The sequence below is a fragment of the Pleurodeles waltl genome, chromosome 4_2, assembly GCF_031143425.1.
Source record: "Pleurodeles waltl isolate 20211129_DDA chromosome 4_2, aPleWal1.hap1.20221129, whole genome shotgun sequence".
NCBI lineage: Eukaryota > Metazoa > Chordata > Amphibia > Caudata > Salamandridae > Pleurodeles > Pleurodeles waltl.
Genome location: NC_090443.1, coordinates 1020916851 through 1020941559, shown reverse-complemented (window position 1 = coordinate 1020941559; position 24709 = coordinate 1020916851). Strand labels below are relative to the sequence as shown.

General features: G+C 45.5%; 1 protein-coding gene across 5 annotated transcripts in view; it reads left to right on the top strand.

Moving 5' to 3' along the window:
* LOC138293607 (tenascin-like) overlaps positions 1-24709 on the top strand; it is a 581232-nt gene that overhangs the window by 183117 nt on the left and 373406 nt on the right. For all 5 annotated transcript variants that reach the window (XM_069232880.1, XM_069232877.1, XM_069232879.1 and 2 more), the window contains one exon: positions 18258-18359. In XM_069232880.1, the coding sequence (XP_069088981.1) occupies positions 18258-18359 (102 nt within the window). The remainder of the gene's footprint in view (positions 1-18257; positions 18360-24709) is intronic.

The following is a 24709-nucleotide window of genomic DNA, read 5'->3' as shown; positions in this document are numbered from 1 at the left end:
GGCCACTTTATATCCATGTTTTCCCAAATGATTCAGTATGGCAATTGAGTCATACTTACACCCATCCCTTGTTCTGGGTGCAATCAACAAATCATCGATGTACTGTACCAAGGTCAATTGGAAAGGCAATTTTAACGACTCCAAATTCTTTTTCAAGATCTAGTTGAATATGGAAGGTGATTCTGAAAACCCTTGAGGAATTCAACACCAACAATAGACTCGGTCCAAGAATTTAAAGCAAAAGAGAAACTGGCTATCCTCATGAAGAGGCACAGAAAAGAAAGCTTGTGACAGGTCAATGACAGTGAACCATTCTGCATCGCACGGAATTTGAAACATTATCACGGCCGGGTTTGGTACCACGAGGCAACATTTGATCACTAGGGGGGTCATTCCGACCCTGGCGGTCATGGACCGCCAGGGCCGCGGACCGCGGATGCACCGCCAACAGGCTGGCGGTGCATCCAGGCCAATTCTGACCGCGGCTTTACAGAAAAGGGAAACCGGCGGTTTCCCGACGGTTTTCCCCTGGCCTGAGGAATCCTCCATGGCGGCGCTGCTTGCAGCGCCACCATGGGGATTCCGACCCCCTTCCCGCCATCCTGTTCCTGGCGGTGTTTACCGCCAGAAACAGGATGGCGGGAACGGGTGTCATGGGGCCCCCTGGGGACCCCTGCAGTGGCCATGCCATTGGCATGGGCACTGCAGGGGCCCCCTAACAGGGCCCCACATCGATTTTAAGTGTCTGCGTGGCAGACACTAAAAATCGCGACGGGTGCAACTGCACCCGTCGCACTCCTTCCACTCCGCCGGCTCCATTCGGAGCTGGCATCCTCATGGAAGGGGGTTTCCCGCTGGGCGGGCGGGCCTTCTGGCGGTCGCCCGCCCGCCCAGCGGGAAACTCAGAATTACCGCGGCGGTCTTTTGACCGCGCAGCGGTAATCTGACGGCGGGACTTTGGCGGGCGGCCTCCGCCGCCCGTCAAAGTCGGAATGACCCCCTATGTCATTTATTTTTCTCAAATCCTGAACAATACGAACTTTCCCACAGCGCTTTTTCAGTCCCATCATCGGTGAATTACATTTGCTTCTCAATACTTCTTTTAAATCTCCTTGATCCACAAAGTCCGCAGTTATTTGGGCAACCTTCACATCTTGTGGCATGTGGTACTGTGGAATGTGAGGGAAAACTGCATTTGGTTTCACACTGACTTTAACTGGCTCAACTCCTTTTATCAGACCCACTTCTTTTCCTGTTAGATCCCACACCTTTTCTTTAACCGTTCCCTGCAAATCCGGGTGAAGCTCCTTCACTGTGAACATCAGAGAGAATTTAATCAGAGAGTATTCCTCATTCACTGTTCCATATTCGATTGCTGGTGCTTGCTCCTCTTCATCATCACTATTTGTGTGACTCTCGATTCCATCATTTGAACAAGTGATCCAACACCTGATTTTACACAGCAAGTCTCTTCCCACGAATCTGTGCAATCCCTGGAAGTTGCAAATTTCAAACTAAACTAAATCTGTGATTGGGTTGGTCAGGAACTTATTTGCTACATCCACATCCTGGACCGTTCTCACTAAAAGGGCCAAATTAGGAACATCTGCACTTCTAACTGTAGAGCGCGTAGCTCCTGTGTCAACCAAGAATGAAACTCTGTGACCCATAACTTTTCCCTTCACATAGGGACCTCTCTGATCTACTTCTAAAGAAGCTGCAAGCATGCACTCCTCTTCAGAACTTTCACTCGTCCAATCATTGTTTATTCCACTCTCACTGTGTAACGGGAATTGATGTACTGTGTTATTTTGATTTAATCTCTGACCTGTGATTTGTTGAGGAAGCATCACCTGCTGCTGTTCTACTGGGGGATTGAGGTAATTGCATTTGCTGTCTAGGTACCAAGGGAACCTGCTGTTGCATTGGCTGCAACTGTGTCATTTGTACATGTGGCATTTGCACCTGCTGCATGGGTTGAATACCTTCCATCTGATTCACATTATTCTGGAAATTTGGGTTTGAACCTCTCAATCTCGGTCCTCTCATGTTCTGGAATGAATTGACATCATTACTTTGCTGAACAACACCTTCCTGCACCAACATTGGGCACTCCTATTTTCCAATGTCCGACGGCCCCGCAAGCATGACAAGGCAACAATTTCTTTATTCCCTGCACATCATTTTGAACCACTAAAGTACCTAAGTCTGGACTGCGATTCATATTACCTCCACGACCTCTGCCTCTCATTTGTGGTTGAAACATCATATTCCCCTGCTGCCGCATCTGCTGTGGAAAGTTTCCCTGAATCCCTGTCTGAGCTACTTTAATAACCATCACCATCGCTTTCTTTTTCATTTTTTTCTGCTTCATTTCCATGTCGTCGCTACAATATTTTGCATACTGCAACACCTCATCAATTGGTTTTGCTTCCCAGCAAATCAAGTGACTCTTATTCATCTGGCTAATTTCGGGTTTCAATCCTTCCACTAATCTGAACACAAAATGAATCATGTCCTTAGCCTTGATTGTCTCTGTACCACTATAATGCTTGAATGCCTGCAACAATCTCTCGTAATATGCATGTATTGAATCTTTGGCTTCCTGGACTGTCCTGTCAATTCTCTGCCAATCAATATTCTCGAGCGAAATTCTCATCTTCAGAAATTCGATCACCTTGTAATATTATTTCATTACCTCAGGAAACGGTGTGCCTGTATTTCTGTCTCTCTCTGGGTCACTTGTTGACCAATCTACACTCCATTTACACTCTATCCATAGATCAACTGGAACTACAATCTCAAAGAGAGTGTTCAGGTCTTCCCAAAGGCATTTTGCAAGTTTCACAAACCTGTCTGTCTGCTGATACAATTCTACTGGTTTCTCTCTCAATCTGCGGTAATCATTTATAAACAACACAATGTCACCTCTGCTCCAAGGTACATGAACAAAGTTCCCTCCTGGGGTTTCTCTCATTGGTAAAAATTTTATGGGGTCCCTATCCTGCTGCATATTTGTAGTCTGCTCTACTGGATCTCCTTTCTTCTTCTCTCTTTTCTTTACCCATTTTCCCTCCCACTTATCTAATGCTCCCCAAAGTTGGGCACTCTGAAGTAGATCCTTCATTCCAGCAGATCTCAGGTGTTCAAAATCTTTTGACTCGAAATCTAATCTGTAACTTCTCTTCAAATGCTTGGTCTTCTCTATTTCTATGCCATGTTTGTCCAATCTTTGGTGCACATTGCTCTCTTCTCTTGTAATTTTTGGACACAGATATCTCAATTCTGCTTCATTGTATAATTGTAACCTAGTCACAACCATAGTTCCTTCAATGAGGTCACCCACTTCCATGCCCAATCTTGTGTAAGTCAAGTAATCCTCTCCTTTAGGAGCGCTCTGTGGAGTATTCAGTTTATCCAACCATTCGGTCAACTGCTGAGCAGTCAGACCTTGCAACGAAATGTTGCGAGCCTGTACTGGTGGCACCTGAGATGCAATTGCATTTGAGGTCTGGGGTGTTAGCAATTTCAAGCTCGACCCTCTCATGGCATCTAGAGGAGCTCTGATTGGACTAAGATCTAACAAGGACCTGGACCCATTAAAGGTCGGTCCCACAGGAGTCACTACTTGGGTGTTTTCAGTAAAACCTCCTCCTATCGCACTTTGTGTCATTACACCTTGATCACATACACTAGGTTTCACCTGTGCATATAATGGTACGAGTGGACCAGCACTGATGGGCAAGGATTTGGCATCTGGAGCCTGCCTACTACCTAAATTCTGTGGGAGGGTAACTCCCATATTCTGATTCATCATTGATGACATGTCTGACTGTGTTCCTGTTACAAGAGTATATCTTGGCATTACCTTTGTCTGCACTTGGGGCAGTAAAAGTGGAGTTTTGGAACATTGGTCCCGGGTAAGTCTGTTCTGTTGGTACCATCAGATTGGTGTCAGTTTCTAAAATGGGCACATCAGGATAAATTCTCTGAATCTGTGGAAGTTGCACCTGGCTTTGCTTCATCTGAGTGGTAGGACACTAAGGCTACTTTGCATCGGTACCTGTGTCGGGACAGGATTAACCTGCACCAAACTTGTTGTTGCATTACCCTGCGTTAGACCTGAAGGATCAGCACTGGTACTTGGACCGCTTTCATGTGCTGCATAAGGTGGCGGATGATCTCTCAGTAACTGTGTAAGGAACTCATCATCATCTGACTCTTCCTCTCCTTTCAAGGATTTTCTAGCCTCCCTACTCTTGGAAGGGCTTCTATTTGACTTTCGGGTAGCTTTTCTTCCTTCCTTTTCAGTATCTTGTGTGACTGCTGGAAGCAACTTAATTCCCTGCAGTGTCTAACTTCTCTAAACTCTCTGAACGCTGTCCCATCTAGCCTCTGCTAGTGTCTTTTCTGCTTCCATCATTCTCCTCTCAAATGTCTGTTGCTGTCTGGCTACTAGCTCCCAGATCGCTAATGCATCGAACTGTGCTGGTCTTGGAGGGGGCTTCAAATCATATAGCACTATCCTTAAATGCTCTACAATTCTCAAATTGAATGTTCCATTGACATGAAATGCTAAACTCCCATCTTTTTCTGTCGCTTTGCACCATTGCTTTAGCCAAAGACATGGCGCAACATTCTTTTCTTCCATTACGATGTAAGCTGGTGTACCTTCTGGCGGTGTAACCTCCCCTACACTCGCAAGTATCCTGTAATGTACGTATCTTCCCTCAAAGCACTCTTTAAAGCCTTGAAAATTGTAATCTTTTTGCCTTTTAGTTTGTTAAAAAATCAAATCAGGAAGTGACTTTTATTCCCAGAAATCTCTTTGCCTACCTCTCAACCAATTCCGCCTCACGGATGGCTGCCAATCCATGGGCGACCCTTCTCACTAACCAACCTATCCCAGCGCGGCTCCAATGACATCCCACTCACACGTACTGCAGTTGACAAAGTCTTGCGGCTTGTTTTCCCAAACTCAGATCCACACAAACTAATGCAATATACTGCAAGCACTAATCAACAATCAAAACCCAAATTTGCCGGTTTACTACAAGAAAAGGTAACATAATCGCTTCAGAAGCTTTACTAATGATTCACTGACGGTCGTTCCCGCTCTATACAGCTACTCTCTCATTCTCAGCTTCCCAGATTCGCAAGCAAAATTCGACCCGCACATTTTACTCTCAACTGATCAGTGGACCCGTCCTGGTGCACATAGGACTTGCCAGGTCTCAGTCAAAAGTTTCTTTCACTCACTTTGACTCACACTCTGACCCGTCAACCACGCCCGATCGACCTATTAAACTGGACAAATGACAAAATAAACCAAGTGTCTTATACACTTTTCAGTATACTCTGGAGTCTTAGACCACGCAGGGTCCGTACATCAACAACCACGTGGACAATTTTTTAGCACAAAGTGCCACATACATGTGAAGTTCGATGACTTCCTTACTCTCACACTGCGGAGTACGCACACTCCTTCTACAACCTCAGTTGGAGTACGCAAACTCCCTAAAAGCCTCACAAAACTCACAATCCACCTGCGATTTGCATAAACTGTACAAGCGCAAAATCTACGTCATTCACACTGTCACTCAATCAACCATCGGTAAACTCTGAGATTCTTGGGAAGTCAGTTTGGGACTTAAGGACACATCTTCTCTCCAATTTGTATCATTGAAAAATGAATCCAACCTACTTTAAATATACCAAGGGCTGTGACAGCCTCCCAAAGGGCCAAACCCGCAATCTACTACTATCTTACTTCCTCAATAACACCTGACTCCTGTGATGAGCTCCCAAAGGCCCTAACCATCAGCCTGCTACCATCTACTGTTAGCGCATCTGAACCTCGATAAGTAAACTTACAAGGGGACGCAACAAGGTCGATGAATCTTTTGACCAAAACTTTTGAGATGTTCCCACCACAATGCCCAGTGTCATTATAAATCAATATTCAATAGACATTTACCAACAATAATCAATAACAGTAGCAATCAATAGGAGTCAGTAATTGACGCACCATGACCTTTCAGTCATGAATACCCACACCTTTGGTTAAAAGTAAAAATATTTATTTCCCTATATTAACAATGCAAGAGTCATGTAAATTAATCTCAAAATCAAATGAAAAACATACAGAAACAACACTGGCTGTCTGCAGCGCAATCTAATCAGGGCTTGAGCTACAACACACTCTGATATTATGATGCAGATTAATAACAAAATAATCTGTGAGAGGGTTATTTGGTACATCTAGTTTCAGCAAAGTACGACTTCAATCGTTAATTCAACTAGCAGGTTTCATCAGCGAATTTCTCAACTAACATCAGATTAACATCAGCATGTTGGGCTTCATGCAAAACAATTTAGTCTACACAAATTTAGAAAAACATCTAACTATGGCCCTGTCAAAATATAGCAGTTGGTACCTAGAAAGAAAAGAAAATAGACAATACAGTCATCATTTTGTTGATTTACCTATCCTCATTATAGATCAACAAGCGAGTCAGTCTTCGTCCCCAGGTCATCAGCTCGGTCAGCAAGATTTCAGGCAAAGTTCATGAATGGCAAAGTCTTTAGCATTAAAGTTAATCAAAGTTTCTTTTCAAGACGCAAAAATAAAATACTGGCCTTTCGGCTAGCAAGGAATGGGGCAAAGAACCTAATGCGTAAATGGCAGTTTCTCCTCCGTGTAGGGCGGCTAAATCAAAGTCCATTAAACTATCTCCCAAAACCCTATTGGTCAAGGGATCGAATGTTAACATTTTTGTCCAATAATATTAAAACATCCGATTAGTGATTTCTAGTAGTTCACAGTTCACATGTCAAGGATTGGTCCAGCTTGCGATGTCCTCATCATCCAGCTCGCCAGGTAACAATATTGTTGCATTTCGTACTCTAGTCAGTGTCTCTGTTGTTTTCTCCTGAGAAGGTCAGTCTAGCACATGTTACAGTTACACTGTTGCATTCAACAGAAACAACATCTTTTAGTAAGCAGTTCTCATGAGAAAGTCTACACTCACGAGCATATTATTTAATTGCAATGGAAATTCACAGTAAAATTCTTTAGCTTGCTAGTTTATTCAAACGTGTTAAGAAAAACATGAGACCGGGCAACTAGGCCAAGACCTCCGCTAAGTTAAAGCTTTCAAGCTAACACTTAATATATAACCCAAAATATGATGTATTACTACATTTATAAAACAAAAGCCCAATATTTCATAATTAATAAGCATATTAATCACTTCTTCGTGTATATTGGCAACCGCTTCTCGTGGGCACATTTAAAACATTTGCATTATTTTCTACGTTAAGTACATTTTCTATGTTATTTCTTCTCTCAGTATACATGAATATTTCATTATTAATTCTTGTTAAACTCCTGCTCTAGCACAGCCTCACTTACACCTGAATAGGCTGGGTCCTGTCCACACACAAAGGGCTGCATACCTCTCTGTATTGAGTCTGGAGCCAGGACAGGAAGGGATGACCTCTGCACACTTCAAAGGCATGTCTTTGAGGTCTCCCCAACTTCAAAGGCACCAGTGGGTATGAGTACTGGACCCCAGACACCACCACTTGAGTACACTTCTTGAAGTGGGCTCTGGTGACCAGTGAGCACTAGTTGCTCGGACTTGTAGTATAACTCAAGTTCTTTTCTTTCTGCATCTACTTAGGCAGTTCCTAATTTCTGCTGTTCCAAGCTCCTTTTGCACTGGGAAGCACATACAGAGAGCAGGGCCGGACTGAGAAGCACAATTAACCCTAGCAAACTTTGTCCTGCAAACCCCTAGTACTGTGCTGAGCTATCAGACATGGGGAATGTGCCACTCCACTGCAAAGGAAGTTGGGGGGGGTTCTCTCAAAACACAAGCAATATTGGGCCAGATGTAGGAAGGAAGCAATTTGCGAGTTGCAAATTGCGAGTCCTTCCGACTCGCAATTTGCAACTCGCAAATTGCTATGCAGTACGGTGTCTCAGACACCGACTGCAACTCGCTATGGGGTCGCAATGACCCACCTCATGAATATTCATGAGGTGGGTCGTAAATTGCGGCCCCATAGCGAGTATAGGCACTCGCTAACATGGAGGCCTGCTGTAGTCAGCAGGCCTCCATGTTAGCGACCTGCTTTTCAATAAAGCAGTTTTTTTTTTTTTTTAATGTAGCCCGTTTTCCCTAAGGGAAAACGAGCTGCATTTCAAAAAATCCGAAACCTTTTGTTTCGGTTTTTTCAGGGCAGGGAGTGGTCCGTTGGACCACTCCCTGCCCTGAAAAAATATTTTGGGGTCCATTCACAAAGGGGAAGGGGTCCCATGGGGACCCCTTCCCGTTTGCGAATGGGTTACCATCCACTTCAAGTGGATGGTAACTGCGACTCCATTTGCGACCGCATAAGCGGTCACAAATGGAATTGCATAGCATTGCGAATCGCAAATAGGAAGGGAACACCCCTTCCTATTTGCGATTCGGAAATGCATTTTGCGAGTCGGTAACGACTTGCAAAATGCATTTCTGCATAGAAAACACGCATTTGCGAGTCGCAAACGGCAAATTTTGCCGTTTGCGACTCGCAAAGTGCTTCCTACATCTGGCCCATTGTTTTTTACAGCACTTATTGCCACATACTAAGAAGGCAACTGTTTTATAGCTAACCAAGATAATCTTACAGACTGTTTGAGAAGCTGGCTATATACATTGAACACGTTTTCCACAATCCTTGGCTTTTAAAGTTAGTAAGACCAAAATGCTAAGAGGCAATTCAGCTCAGATGAAAAGTGTAATATTTTATTTCTTACATTTGCATCCATTGTAATGTATTTGTCTTGTCTGTATTGTGCATAAGATTTAGAAATAGGGTTAACAAGTGTATTATCACTTTGAAACAACTGCATTCACAATGGACATGCGATGAAAAATGCCATTAACTTACAGAAAACAGATACATAAATGATTATTGGATTCATCTTTCAGCCACAAACAAAGCAGAATTTACTTTCAAAGATCAAGGTGTTGTGGGGGAATGCGCATGCACATCAGAAGAAGAAACCCTAGCTACTTAAAGTTGAGAGAGTCGTTAGAATTTGCTCTTTCAGACGGTCTTGCTACCTCAGGCTTGTGCCGCTTCGGCATATAACCCAACATAAGGGGACTTATTTCAGTAGCTTGTAGAGGATAAAGTTTGGACTGGAATATAATAAGGGTAAGCTTGGATACAAGACATGTTTAGGAATAGGGAAATAGGCATTGGTTTGGGATTAGGATAGGTGTAAGGGCACAGAAAATGGAATATAAAGAATTGAGCTAGAACACTAGGATTTTAAACAGTGGCCTTTAAGAATCAGTGTCCAAAGGGTTATTTTTTTGAGCAACAAACAGTAACACCTTTTTGACCAGGGGTTGTAAGGGTCATATGTACGAACACTTTTTCCCATAGACACAGAATGGGTAAAAACCTTTGCTACACCTGGCCCTAATGTATTTGCTGTGTTTCGTACCTTTCTAAACCTTGGCCATTCTCAACATTCTGACTCCCCCTAGTTCCAGTGTCATTTCAAGTGTTCCATGCTGTCGTTCAGTCTCTGGACCTGCCAATATGCTCAGTGCTAGCCATGCACAATTAAGATGGTCAGCATTTGTTGCTCCCTCCTGTGTGACTCCACCTGCTGCTGCAACCAATCTCCACAAGAGTTGGCTCGGAGATCAAGATTGAGGCCCGCCTCCACCCACAGGCACCTGCCTGCGCCTTATCCCTGGTGGCCTAGTGGCCATCTGCTTCTGTCTGCTTTCTGGCTTTTGCTGCTTGTAGGAAGCTGGCTCTGTACATACTATATCAAAATGAGGTATAGTGCGCACAGAGTCCAAGGATTCCCCAGAGACTTAACAGAGGCAAAAGTAGATAATACTAATGTTCTCTTTTGTGGTAGCGTGGTGGAGCAGTTAAGCTTATCAGAGGGTAGTGCAAAACATTTATTGTACACACACAGGCAATAAAAGAAGCACACACTCAATGACTAACTCCAGGCCAATTGTTTTTATATAGCAAAAATATATTTTGTTACTTTATTTCTAGAACCACAAGATTCAGTTTGCCGGTAAGTACATTTGCAAGTAAGTAGCAAGCATATGTATCAACGCCACTTTGGCAAGTTAAGCAGTTTTCAATAAAAAAGCAAAATATGTGTTTTAAAAGTTGACAGTGCAATTTTCAAAGACAGTTCTGGCGAAGAAAAGTTAGTACAGTTTTTGAGGTAAGTACTTGACTTATAGCTACAGTCTCCAGGGGTTCGGATGTTCAGAGGTTGTGGTTCAAGTTAACCCCAAACACTACCACCAGCAACACGGGCCTAGCCAGGTGCAGAGGTCAAAGTTGCTGCAAGATTTATTTAAAATGGGCTCCTATGGAGACTGGGAGCACTCAGAATCAGGCCTGCTTGCAGGTAAGTACCTATGTCATCGGTGGGCAGACCTGGGGGGTTTAGGAGAGCACTGGGTGGGGGTCACAGGTCAGCACCAAACACACACCCTCAGCAGCTCAGGGATGGCTGGGTGCAGGATGCAAACTTAGCGTTGGGCTCACAATGCTTCTCAATAGGGGCGCCCTGGGGGTCACAAGTAGGTTGCAGGCTGGGTCCAGGTGGTCGGTTCAGAAAAACCACAGGCTGGACAAAGAGGAGGGCCACCTGCTGCATGTTGCTGCACCGGATGTCAGATTCCCCAAGGCCTTGGGGCTGCGGACACCTTTTGGCATTGGGTATCTTAGTCCAGATTCTTCACTGGCAGGGTGATCCTCTGGATTTAGTCTGCAGGCATCATTGCGTTGGACTCAAGGAGGGGTCAATCCAGGGTGGACACTTGGTCAGAATTGTCTAGGGACCAGCTGTAGTCGGTTGGGCCACCGGGACACGGGCCGTGGGCGTCAGGTGCAGAGTGGGCAGGACTCGCAGATCCGGGGCGATTCTGGCGTCTTTTACTGGAGTTTCTATCTGGACAGGGCCACTGTCCATGGGAGATCTTGGTCTTCTGGGGTGCAGGCAGTCCTCCTGAGGCTTTAAGAGGTCGCTGGTCCAGCAGGATGTGTCACCTTTTTGTAGCAGGGTCTTCAGAAGCTGGAGACAACCCGGTAGGGCTGGGACCAAAGCAGTTGGTGTCTTCGGTCTTCGCTGCTGGGGGTCAGTTTAGCAATCCTTCTTTCTTTGTGTTGTCTTCTTGAGGTCACCAGGAATCTGATGAGCTAGGTTCAGGGAGGCCCTTAAATCCTGGATTTAGGGGCTTTACAGGGGTCAGTAGCCAATGCCTACTGCCCCTGAGGGTGACTACACCCTTCCGGTGTCCTTCCCTTTGGGGAGGGGGACACAGACTTATCCCTATTGGTTCTTGTCCTCAAAACCAATATGGAGGATTCTACAGGGAGGGGGTCACTTCAGCTCTGGACACCTTAGGGGTGGTCCTAGCTGAAGTAGTCACGCCTCCTTGTTTTTCCTAAGTTTCCCGCCGGACTTGCCGCCAAAAGTGGGGCTTTGTCCATGGGGCGGTCATCTTCACTAGCTAGAGTGCCCTGGGGCACTGCAACAGGAGGCCTGAGCCTTTGAGGCTTACTGCCAAGTGTTATAGTTCTTGCAGGGAGGGGGTGTGAAACACTTCCACCCAGTGCAGGCTTTGTTTCTGGCCTCAGAGAGCACAAAGGCTCCCGCCCCCTGGGGTCAGAACCTTGTCTCTTAGTGGGAGACTGGCACAGACAAGTCTGTCCAGCACTAAAGGATTGGATAAGATACAGGGGGCATCTCTAAAATGCCCTCTGTGAGGATTTTACAATAAAGGGGTGCATCTCGACGTTGTCTTTTTCTCCCCACCAGCACACACAAGCTTTTGGCAGTGTGCATGTGCTATGTGAGAGGTCCCCCAGGGTGGCATACTACATGCTGCAGCCCTTATGGACCTTCCCTGGTCACAGGGCCCTTGGTACCACTGGTACCTTTTACAAGGGATTTCGTTGTGGGCCAGGGGTGTGCCAATTGTGAAACAGTGGTACAGTTTTAGGGAAAGAACACAGGTGCTAGGGCCTGGTTAGCAGGATCCCAGCACACACTCAGTCAAGTTAGCATCAGATATCAGGTAAAAAGTGGGGGGGTCCTGCAAACAAGGGGCCAGTTTCCTACACTGCTTTTTTGCTGTTTTGCTCTCTTTCTCTTGTTCTACTTTTGCCACTTTCTGCTTTTTCTGGGCCTTCCCCATTGTAGCTTCCCGTGCTTCCCTCCCTGCCGCTGCTGACCCTGCGGCCCCGCACCCACCCGCACAGCCCTTTTCCCATCTTCCCACCTCCCAGCTGTTCAGACTCTCACACCTGCCTCCCCTGCTTAAGGGTGGCCGCTGTGAAATGAGGGGTGACTCCACTGACCTTTCTGGTCAGTGTTTGTCGCTCCCTCCTGTGTGGCTTCACCTGCTGCTGTGACTGATCTCCATAAGAGTCTACCAGCTCTGAGATCAAGATCGAGGCCCGCCTCCACCCGCAGGCACTCGCCTCATCCCTGGTGGCCATCTGTTTCTTTCTGCTTTCTGTCTTTTGCTGCTTTTTCTCCGTTTTTCTTTCTTTCTCTTGTTCTACTTTTGCTGCTTTTCTGCGCCTTCCCCATTGCTGCTTCCTGTGCTTCCTCCCTGTTGCCCCTGTGGCCCCGCCCACGAAGAGCTTTTCCCGCCCTCCCGCCTCCCAGCTGTGCCGACCCTCCCACCTCTCTCCCCTCCTTAAGGGTGGCCACTACAAAGTGAGGGGCGACTTCACTGACCTTTCTGGTCAGCGGTTGTCACTCCCTACTGTATGGCTCCAACTGCTACTGCAACGGATCACCACAAGAGCCTGCTGGCTCTGAGATCGAGGCCCACCTCCACCCACAGGCACCGGCCTGCACCTCATCCCTGGTGGCCTAGTGGCCATCTGCTTCTGTCTGCTTTCTGTCTTTTGCTGCTTTTTTTCTGTTTTTCTCTCTTTCTCTTGTACTACTTTTGCTGCTTTTCTGCTTTTTTGTGCCTTCCTCATTGCCGCTTCCCGTGCTCACCTCCATGCCACTGCTGTCCCTGCGGCCCACCCGTGAAGCGCTTTTCCCACCCTCCCAACTGTCCAGACCCTCCCACCTCCCTCCTCTTCTTAAGGGTGGCTGAAGGCACTCCAAAGGCAAGCCATGTTCCTGTCCATGCCTGGACCATGCCCAGCGCCTTGGACCCTGGTCCTTGCTCCATCCATCAGTTTGACGCCAAAGCCCTCAAACGAGGAAGATCCTCAGCGTGCCACCTAGCTGACCCGAGGAACACTCATGGACCCTTCTCGTGCTGCTAATGCTCCTGAACCCTCCTCTGACCATCACATGGTCCGGCACAAAGCCCAGACAGCCACCTCTTGTGCATACACGCTCCCTCGTCAAGCACGAAGACCGAATAGCCTACAAGAACACAGTCACCGTGCACCACTAGATCATCAGAGCTGCTAAAAAGGCCGCCATCCACCAGCACTCACAACAGCAAGGAGCTCTTCACCATTGTCAAAGAGTTCACAAACGCTGTGACAGGCACCTCAGTCATCCCTCCCTAGAAAGACCTCTGCGACAACCTCACCACCTTCTTCCACAGGGAAATCCAGGACACATACGAAGGCTTCAAGAACCAAAACCTGCCCGCACCACCCACTAACACCACTACGGACCCGGCGCCACACCAGATCTTGAACTCTTGGGCCCCCAGCACCACGAAGGAAACCCGGAAACTGAAAAACTCCATTCACTCGGGAGCAGTCTCGGACTGTGCCCACATCACATCTTCAACCTGGCCAGCGCCACAATAGCACCAGGGCTCTGCTGGACTATCAACTGATCCTTCGAGACTGCCACTTTCCCATCCGACTGGAAGAATGCCGAGATAAACCTGCTACTCAAGAAACTTACCACTGACCCAAAGGAGCTTAAGAACTACAGATCCATCTCTCTGCATCCATTCCCAGCCAAAGTAACAGAAAAGGTGTTCAACCAGCAACTCACTGAATTCCTCGAGACACACCAGATCCTAGACCGATCCTAATCCGGATTCAGGAGCAACCGCAGTACTGAAACATCACTCCTAGCAGCCACCAATGACATACATGCCATACTAGACCATGGAGATACAGCCTCTCTGCCGCATTTAATACCGCCTCCCACTCCACCCTCTGCGACAGACTCCACAATGCTGGAAGAAGCACTGGAATGGATCAGATCCTTCCTCACCAGAAGAACATAGATTGTCAGACTACCACCGTTCACATCCAAACCCTAAGAAACATGCTGGGGAGTCCCCCAAAGATCCTCATTCAGCCCGACGCTCTTCAACATTTACATGACCCCGCTCGCCAAAATCATCAGAGAACATTGTCTACTACCCCGACTATACCCAACGGATCCTCTCACTGACCGACCACCCAGCAAAGGCCAAAAGAAATGCCACAATGGAATGAGAGCAGTTGCCATCTGGATGGAAGCCAGCTACCTCAAACTTAACTCTGACAAGATGGAGATCCTCTTAATCGGCCCACCTCCTCCACCTAGAATGACTCCTGGTGGCCTAGCGCACTGGGAAGCACTCCCCTTCCTACCGATCGACAAACACAATCTGGGCATCATCCTGGCCTCCTCTCTGTCCATGACCCGTCAAGTCAACGCCGTCATGTAGTCATGCTTCCACGCCCTTCGACTTCTTCAAAAGATCTTTAAGTGGTCCCCACAGAGATGAGGAGGACAGTCACCCACGCCCTTGTCAGTAGCAAACTGTACAATAGCAACGCATTCTATGCCGCCATCACCAAGAAACGGCATTCTAGACTACAAAGAATCCAGAAGGCAGCAGCTAGGCTCATCCTGGACATCCCAAGACACAGCCACATGTCCTCCCACCTCAAAGACCTACACTAGCTCCCAGTCAACAAGTGCATCACCTTCAACCTTCTGATACACACCTACAACATAGGTCCGGCCTACCTCAACCACAGCCTCACCTTCTGCGCACCCAACAGACAACTCCTTTCTTCCCAGCTCACCCTTGCAGCCATTCCCAAGATCCAAAAAAGCACAGTAGGAGGAAGATCCTTCTCCTATTTCGCAGCCCAGACATGGAACACGCTACCTCTCAAACTCAGACAGACCGCATCACTAAAGCAGTTGAAGAAGGACCTCAAGACCTGGCTATTCGATTGAGCAGCACACCAGCAAACAGCGCCTTGAGACCCAACGAGTGATAAGCTGCGCTATAGATTGAAAGCCACAGTGGAACACCATGGAATGTCTCCTCATCAATTCTCTTTACCCCACTAACATTTCCTGGGGACTATCATTATTTCAAGCAAATTTAGTTTAGGTAAGGTTAGAGAAAGGGTGAAAGTACTTAAAAGAAGTAAGCTAGGGTTTGGTTAGCGGTAAGGTAAAGGAAAAGGTAAGACATTGTTTTAGGAATTTTGCTAAGGTAGGACTAAGTCATAGCATAAAGGTAAGTTTGGAGATAAGGAAATATTTTGGATTTAGGATCAGAGAAATAGGCATTGGTTTGTGTTTACAATAGGCATAAGAGTACACAATGTGTTGACTTACAATTATGATTAAGTAAAATGCAAAGGAAATGTCTAGGTTTAGAATGATGGTAAAGATAAGATAGTGGATATTGCTAAGAGCTGGGGGACCTGGGTGAGGTAGACATGTGAATGTGGTGGTTGTGCTCTATTGTAACATTGTGAAAATGTTGAGGTAATCGTAAAATACGCGTCATTGATAAGTTCAGGCACTAGCAGATGACTGGATTTTGAGAAGCTAAAGGAAGGGAAAGTAGTGACAATCGCAAAGCCAGAAAGGGGCATATTGTTTTCTAATGAGCTGGAAACATGAGCAACTTGGCAAACTTAGCTCCCAATTCACACTTTTTTAGGTGCCATGAAAAATCACCAGTGTGACTGTAAGGTGTTGCTCTCTAAACATTCCATAAACATTCCATGGGCATAAGATTCTATTATACCGTGCCTTCTGTAACACTCTTGTTTTAATGCAGTTCCCCGATACACACAGCAAGCCAGAGTTGGGATGCTCTCTCACCAGACCAGTGGAGTTTGTACTTGCTGTGGTGGACTCAGAGGGAGTGGAAGGACTGCTGGGAACAGGAAGTAAAGCTTACATCTAACTGAATCAGTTTAAGAGATCTTCTTCACAGATTCCTAAGAAAAGGATTCCAAAAGAGAAACCAGGGGTTTTCCAGTGATCCTCTTTTCAGCTTCCTTTGCACATTTTGGTCTTAAGATGGTTGTAATCAAATGCAAATGGTCACATTAAATCATTACTGAAATAGTGTTCGCGATATTGATTGTAATACAACCTACAAACGTGTCATGGACTTTGCAAGAGAAGGATGTCAGCCTGCATGCAAACATCATTGGTTGAATCAAGGGGAAGGTGCAACATCACCTAAATTACTAGATCTATTGCCTGAGAAAAGTGATGACTGTATTGTGGTAGAATTAACTTCATTATCTTTTTTCAAATACAACTACTCAACGGGGCAGGCAGACATTTTGATCTGATGAGAATCTTCCTAATTTGATACAGATCTCTCCCAGTACAAAGGTGAACAGAGACACTGATGTGGGTGTAAATAGCTTTTCAAGTTAGTAAGAGTAGCAGTAAATATTATGTATATCCTTTTAATGCTGATTTGATGGAATAATTTACTTACATAATGATCATTTATTTTGCCTACTGTTCGGTGGTGATGTATTTTCCGTCTCCATTTTAAAATTGTTGTTATAAAGTGGTAAAGTAACATTGCAACATAGGAACCACCTGAGATTTGAGTGCTTGTATCGATCTTTATTTATTCTTTTTTCCTTCATAGATATAATAATAAAATGCACGTCCCAAATGAAAGGCTTGTTAACTGAAAAACATCACTAAACTTTTTAAATTGCATATTTTTCAGTTTCAGCATATCGCAGCATGTTATTTACTTAATCTTTTGTGGCACATGCTTTCAGTAAACATTATTTAAAAAAATGCCTCAGCTTGTGAAAGCCACACCTTTTGGCTTTACCAATGCTTGTTTAACTTTCACTTCTTGATCTTTACAGTCAATCAGGTACCTATAGCACAGCTTGTCATCTGAGTGGGTATCCAGGAGCTAGATGCAGGTGTTTATTCAAAAAGCTAGTTTTTCCGTCCCTTTCTGAAGTGGGTGAGGGAGGGTGCAGCCGGGAGGGGTAGGGAAGGGTGTTCCAGGCTTTGGCGGTGAGGTGGGAGAAGGAGCTTCCTCCTCTTGTATTATTAATCGAGTCTTGCTTCACAAATCACTATGTGAACGCTGTTGTGACAGGCAGTCAGGGCTCAGATAATCAGGATACTTCTCATAAAGGGCTCAGAAGGCCAACTTACAAATGATGATTCCATGAATGGGGCGCTAGGAAGGCTGCAGAACAGTCACAATGAAAGTAATACTTACTGCATTCTGATTACTGCATTCAAATCAGATTGCTTAACAGTGAATGTGTGCAATTATGTTATATTTAAATTCAAGTTTCATGCTTGACATCTTATTTTTCGTGTTCATCTTTTATTATGCTTTAAAAGCTAATCCAACTCTATATAAAATGAAAAATGTGCTGTAGAATGCACCATTTTTGTCCCATATTTTCTTTGGAGGAAAAACCCCAAGCCCCTTGTAGTGTTTAGGCCACTCGCTATGCACGGGGTCTGGTCTGACAAAATTTGCTAGGGCTGCTTTGGGTTCGCAGTGTGGCCCTGATTATGCATGAAGTTTTTGAAAAAACAATAGTCCAGCAAAACAGTTAGAAGCTTTCTCAAAGGCTAGACCTAAACGTTTTAATTTCTTTACCTGCTCCTGGTTTCTGCAGTTCGGACTGGCTCCTGTCATCCTAAAAGTGTGTCTGGTATCCTTGACTATTTAAACATATAAACAAATTAGATTTCAATTAGAATGTCAATGCTGGCAGTGCTTGCATGTACATTTGCATTTAGAATAATGAATGTTTTTCTTTTCTCATCTGGCTATAAAACTCTGTGTGAATTTATGCTTGAATTGGCAAATGGATTACTGGACCAGGGCCAAATAGGCAGAATGAACTAAACTTGGAGGCTGTGTTAATAGTCCTTCAGTATCTTGTGAAAATGACATATTGAGTTGATTTATTGGATGCCTTAACATTGTTTTATTTTGTTGTGTTTTTTTTCTCTCGCCTAGAGGTACCCTGCACCACAGATAATTGCATTCATGGTTCCTGTTCCTTATATAATAACAAGTGCATCTGTGCCCCTGGTTACAAAGGACCAGCCTGCAATAAAGGTGAGAAGGAGTGGTGGATTGAAAGCATTGGCAAAAATCACAATGAAACCAAGCATGTAAAGTCTCAAACCATTCCTATTGATCTGTCTAATTCACATAATGGTCATACAAAATCTGTTCCCAGAGGTTTGTTTATTAAAATACATTTTACCCAAGTAATATCTTCTCCACAGAAAAATGCAAATATCAGGCATATCAAAGTTCTCCCATGAACACTGGTTACAACCACCACAACACTTGTCATTGAAAACCAACCTTTTGATCTCCATTGGTGTATTTCCTGTTTCATATACAAGGATGTATATGCAAGTTAAATATGTCAGTCAGACAGGCAAACTAATTTAAGCATGTGTAAAGGCGGTGCACAGGCAGTTTTCCTAGTGATAAAAAGCACAAAGTTAAAAAACAACAAAGTTAGGGTCCAGAAAAAGGTGGAAAATCAGGGGTGGCTATTGTCACGTCCACCGCAACCCGGGAGCATACAAAAGAACACACCACACACAGAGGTTGTAACTAACGTCTTTATTCATCAGTGTACAACATCAAACTGAAACTTCTCATTATGTCATAACCGTTAATAACCACCCTTTAACACCTCCCAACTGATTACATAATTCTTTCACTGAGTTCCTCCAGGGCCGCTGGGTCCTAGTGCTCATAGTCTAAAGACATAACAGCTATGTAGAAAAAGCAGATTTGCTACAGTAGAAATCTATAAAAAACATTCTTTGTCAGCATGTGCATCTCATATCTTCCTCACATTGCCTAATTTTCAAGCTTACATCCAATGCCAACAAAATAACCAGAATCAATAGCATTCATCACCACTCCCTCAGGAATAATAACTTATTTAACGTACAGTGTATGAATCATATCAGCTCTCAACTTATCTCATCACAACTATCAGATATTCGTAGATGATTTTAAACTTATACTGGGGACCGTGGGAGGATTAGAAACAAAATTTAGGGGAATATATTTTCAACATTGACCTTTACAGAAGCAGAGGCAATTTTAGGCTAGGGGCATCTAACATAAAGGACCTTATTACGACAGTGGCGGCCCAGCAACCGCCAGCCGGCGCCAGGGCCGCGGCGGAGGCATAGGTGATGCAGAACTCAAGTTGCGGTGGGCCGTGCTGATGCTTACTGTCATATTGTCTGGATGTTGCCAGATTTTGAGACCTGTTATAAGCCCAAAGCTGTTCAAGTACAAAAACAAATTCAGTCCCAAGCACACCACCACCAGCCCAAATTCAGCCCAAGGTTTGCATCTTACAAATAACCCAAACATAACGCTCAGGAAATATTTTAAGCATATTTCTAATTTCTATTCAATTTGAATATAGTAGGATGAGGTTCACTTGGCATCCCTGCACTATTAATAAGTGCTCATTAATCCCCCATGTGACCTTCTGTAAGCACAAATCGATTATTTAAACTGTGGCAGCCTACCTTAAATTGTGTGCAGTCTTTCTTTATTCTAATGACCTACATATTCATAAACACACATCACTATTCCTCAGTGCACTACCCACGATTCGGAAACTGTGACCCTGCAGTTACATGCTCAGCCATCTGATGGTATTGCCTTAGCAAACTGAGATTTCCTACTAGAATGATTAATTTCCACCAGATTAGTTTAACTTGCATTTTTTTTCATTTACGGTTTTTGCTTTTTATTTTATCTGCAGGTCCATGTACAAGAAAGGCAGAAATTAGGAAATAGTTCATTCTTATTGGTCATGGTAGGATCCCACTCCCTTTGTACTCTGGATCATTTCTGCCAGCGCCCCACCATTGCTCTTTAGCCGCTTCCCCTCAAGCTCCCTACACCCTTGGCCTGACCACTCCCAGAATGCTATGCAGAAGTGTCTGTGCCCAAGCCCTCTACTGCACATGCGCGATGTGCATTACATGTTGCTGAAGTGATTTAAAAAATAGCAGCACTTCCTCCAAGATTCATGCTATTTCAGCAGAGAGGGCAGTGAAAGGCTGCTCCAAATTGTGGAGTGGTGGCCCTGGTCCCATTCACACTAATATTTGCCCTCAGGAAGAGGGTCACTATTTTCCCAAGGGATGGGGCTGAGTCAGTTGTTAATCGTCTTTGCTTTGGATAGAACTGTCTGGCTTCTATGGCTGTAGAGTGACATCAGAGCCTCAAGTTGTACCTATCCCAGGGCTCTTCCACCTTTTCCTCCCTGCTCCTTCCTGGATACCATGCACACCAAAATGAGGGAGGGACCCAGGAGCATGAGGTGATAAAGGAGCACTACAGTGATGGGGTATCAGCAAGAACATGAAGAAGAAGAAGTCCAAGATTAAACAAGCATTTGCAATGCAATGGGTCTCACGTTTGCTCGAGTTAGAGCTATTAGTGTTGTATATTCTTAACTGGACTTTTCTTGCCACATAAATTGACAAATGGAAAGTAAAACAGTTGACATTAGTAAGCCGATACAAAGCGCCACGGCGGCCATGAGCATGAGCGCTAAGGAGAGACACAAAAAGAAAAAGAAGTTTGCTCACAGTCAAACATATCGGCAAACAAGCAATTATCCATGTAACAGGGTTGATGGCCAAGGCAGTCACAAAACTGCCCCAAGAAGGGACAAATGTAAAACATTTACCAATGACAACAAAGGATTTTTTAAAAGCGAGCCCATGGGTGAGGTGGGCGTGGTTAAAAGCCCACATACATACCAACACGTCGAAAAAGCAGCGTTTGTGCACTGCTATGCTTGACCTGAAAAGGGAGGTGATGTGGGTGACAGATGCAACAAAGGAATGTGTGGTGTTCATGGCAGAGGTGGATGATGTTAATAAGGTTCAGGATGGTAAAATCAAAGAAAACCAGTGCACACCATAAGTAGTCAGATAAATAAATCCGAAGTGGAAAGAAAAGTGCAGAGTCCAATCAATGTGTAGCAGTTGATGAGGATTTTATTCCTTGTAGATATAGTATAGTCTGCGAACAGCCGGCACGTGTTTCGTCACATGGACTTTTTCAAGGCAGAAATTTTGATGTGGGTAGTTCTTGCGAAGAGATCTGGAATGTTTCCGAGAAACCAAATTAATTTATGTGGTCAATCTGGGAGAATATGCACCATGAACTAAAGGCAGTCATGGCAGTTGAGTTCCGAACGTGGAGTCTCTGATATCATTAAGTGAGATATCAAAAAGAGAGCAGGGCCGTGATTAGCCTGAAATTAACTTCAAAAGTCGGTCCGCGAAACAGGGAAGTTAGGATGGTGCTTGTCCACAAATGCATCAGGTCTGCTTTACTGCAGTATCAGCCATTCACCACCTCCAAGGCTCCATAGAAATATAGCCATTACATCTGCAAATATCACATCTCAGAAGTTGGCAAAGGTGCTCTGCTCCTTCCATAGATGTTCTTTCCTATTGTTGCCATTCCAGCAGTTCTGGACAAGCAACTAGGTCAAACTTCCCCTAGCTCCATGACTCAAACAAAGGCATCCAACTCCGCCAACAATTACTGAGGACAGCTGCCAGCTTAAGTAGTACAGACTGTAGGAAGCAGGACATGAGGTCTGAAGGAGGACAGCAGAGACTGAAAGATGCAGCCAAAGAGTACAGAGAAATGTAGGGTATGAGGTCTTCAGGAGGGAAGTACTTTGGAAAGCAGGGCTAGAGGTCCAAAATGAGAACAGGGACTGGGGGAGGGAGTACAGGCTAAGGGCCGCCAAAAGGGTGTGGCGAATGATGGATACGGTGGGCTATGTGAAGTACCCAGTGTAGGAAGGTGGCCTGGTGTGTGGTGAGCTCCTATAGTGTTATCACCTTATTCCAGGTCCAGGTATCCCCTATCAGTGAGGTGTAGACAGTGTGTAGGAAGCCAGGGCTCTCTAGAGGTAGCTGTGGATGAGCAGCCAAGACATATCTAGGAGACATGCAAAGCTTCTGCAATACTACCACAGTCACACACCACTTACACACATGAAAGAACCACACAGTGTTACAAGAATAAAGGTACTTTCTTATGGTAACACAAATATTAATATAGTGTATAGGCACCACTCCACTAGGAGGTGAGTATACATACTATTACACATTAGATGTCAGTGCTTAGCATAGAAACAATATAGCAAAAAAGTAGAAAGTAATGTGGGCCCTAGGGGGGGAGACAAACCATATACTAAGTAAGTGGTATACAAAAAGAAATCCCCCACCCAGGGATGTGGAATCTGAAGAAGGGAGCTGGAGGAACTAGGAACCCCAAAAGGTAAGTTCTAGAATGACTCCCAGCGACCAGGACAAGAGAGGTAAGTACCTGTTTTCCCCTTAACCCACAGGAGAAGTTTGCCAAAGGATTGTGCAAGACACAACCAAGACTGAAAGAACCTAAAGGTGGATCCTGGCAGAAGAGGACCTGCAAAGGAAGGGGACCAAGTCCAGCTCAAGATGGAGTGTCCAGTTGTGGGAGTCTGGTAGTTGCAGGACCAGGTCGCAGTGAAGACAAGAAGACAGCTGCGCAGCACTGGAGCAGAAGAAGCAGTTCAGAGGTGATGAAGTCGATGTTCCACAATGGAAAAAGAGTTGAAGCCAGTCAGTGGTGTTGGAAAACCACCAAAAAGCCTTGACAAAGGCAAATGTTACAAATGCAGAAATGCAGAGCTGCCGGGGACCAACAAGGTCCAGGGGGATTCAACCCAGGGTGGAGAGTCCCATGTGACCCTCAGCAGTGAGGAGAGTTGGAAGTCGAGGAGGCAGCACCCACCCTCAATTCACAGGCAGCAGGCACAGGAGTTGCAGTGAGACCCACTCAGCACACCCGAAGAAGGATCCCACATTGCTGGAGCAGCAGACAGGAGACCAGGCAATGCAGAAAGAGGTGCTGGGGGCCAGGGCTACACAGAGCCTGAAGACCCATTGGAAGAGAAGACAACAAGCCTTGGCAGCTGCAAGGGTCTTGGTGAACAGGGGTACTGTCCTGCAAGAAGAGGCAAAGACTCACCACCACCAAGTTGGACAGCTGGTAGAGAGGACAGAGGGGACTATTCCAGACTACTACTTGTGTTGCAGGACCCATGCAGAGTTGCAGAGGAGAGGATCCACGCAGCCGGACGTTTTTGCATTTGGTTCCTGCGGATGCAAGGGAGTGACTCCTTCACTCCAAGGGAGATTCCTTCTTCCTTCTAGTGCAGACTGAAGACTTGCCACCCACACAGGATGCACAGCTGGGGAAATGTTGCAGATGCTGATGCTGGAATGAGCTGGCGAAACAAAGTTGCAGAGCGAAGTCATCGCTGGAGCTGCAGATTGTGGGTTGCTGTGATGTCCAGTTGCGGTTCCAGTGGCCAAAAGATGAAGTAAACAATGTAGAGGAGTCCTGGTGGAATGTTCCACATCAAATCTGAGGACCCACCCAAGAGGGAGACCCTAAATAGCCCTAAAATGGGGTGTGGTCACCTGCAAGGTGACCACCTATCAGAAAGGAGCACTGATGTCACCTGCCATGCAACTTTTCACGCAGGCTGCAAAGGCACGCCTGCAGACACATTTTACATGGGCTCCCACGGATGGCATAATACATGCTGTAGCCCATGGGGATCCCCTAGTGGCCCAATGTCCTGGGTACCTAGGTACCATATATTAGGGACTTACATGGGGGCACCAGTATGCCAATTGTGGGGTGTACAAGGTCAGGACAACCACATTTAGAGGAAGAGGACAGTCACTGGGGGCCTAGTCAGCAGGAACACAGTCAAAACACACTGACAGCAGGCAAAAATTAGGGGTAACCATGGCAAAAAGAGGGCACTTTCCTATACCCAGGGGCCGTGTGAGGCATGGAAGGGGTGATGAAATGTCCATGGTGAGACAAGATGCATGAGCTATCCTCCTTGCATGCTGCTGCACTCAGACTGGATCTATTTTCCTGAGACCACTGCCTCTCGTTCGTGAACATGCACTGCCCAATAACTCCAATGACTTTGATCTGATGTATCATTGTCATGTAAAGCACTTTGACCTATCCACCTTCACTCAGAAGCAACATTTTCTGCTGTCATTATTTTGCCAGCTGTGCAAAAGCCTGGACTGGCCATACTGGCCATCAGTGATTTCCCTGGGAAGTTGGAAAGGTGGGGCTGCTTTTGTTACTGGGGGACAGTTTTGTAGCAGTGCAACACATTTAAAAGCACTGCAGAGTTCCTGTATAGCCAACCGTTTTCACAATAAAAGTGACAAGATAACTCTGGTGATTAGTGTACCTGCTGGAGAGCGACCTGAGTTTTGTCTAGTGGCAGTTTTGTCTCATCTAAGATAGTGCAGAGGGTTCATGTGCCTGCAACAAAGAACATGTACTATGCACATCACAGAACAATA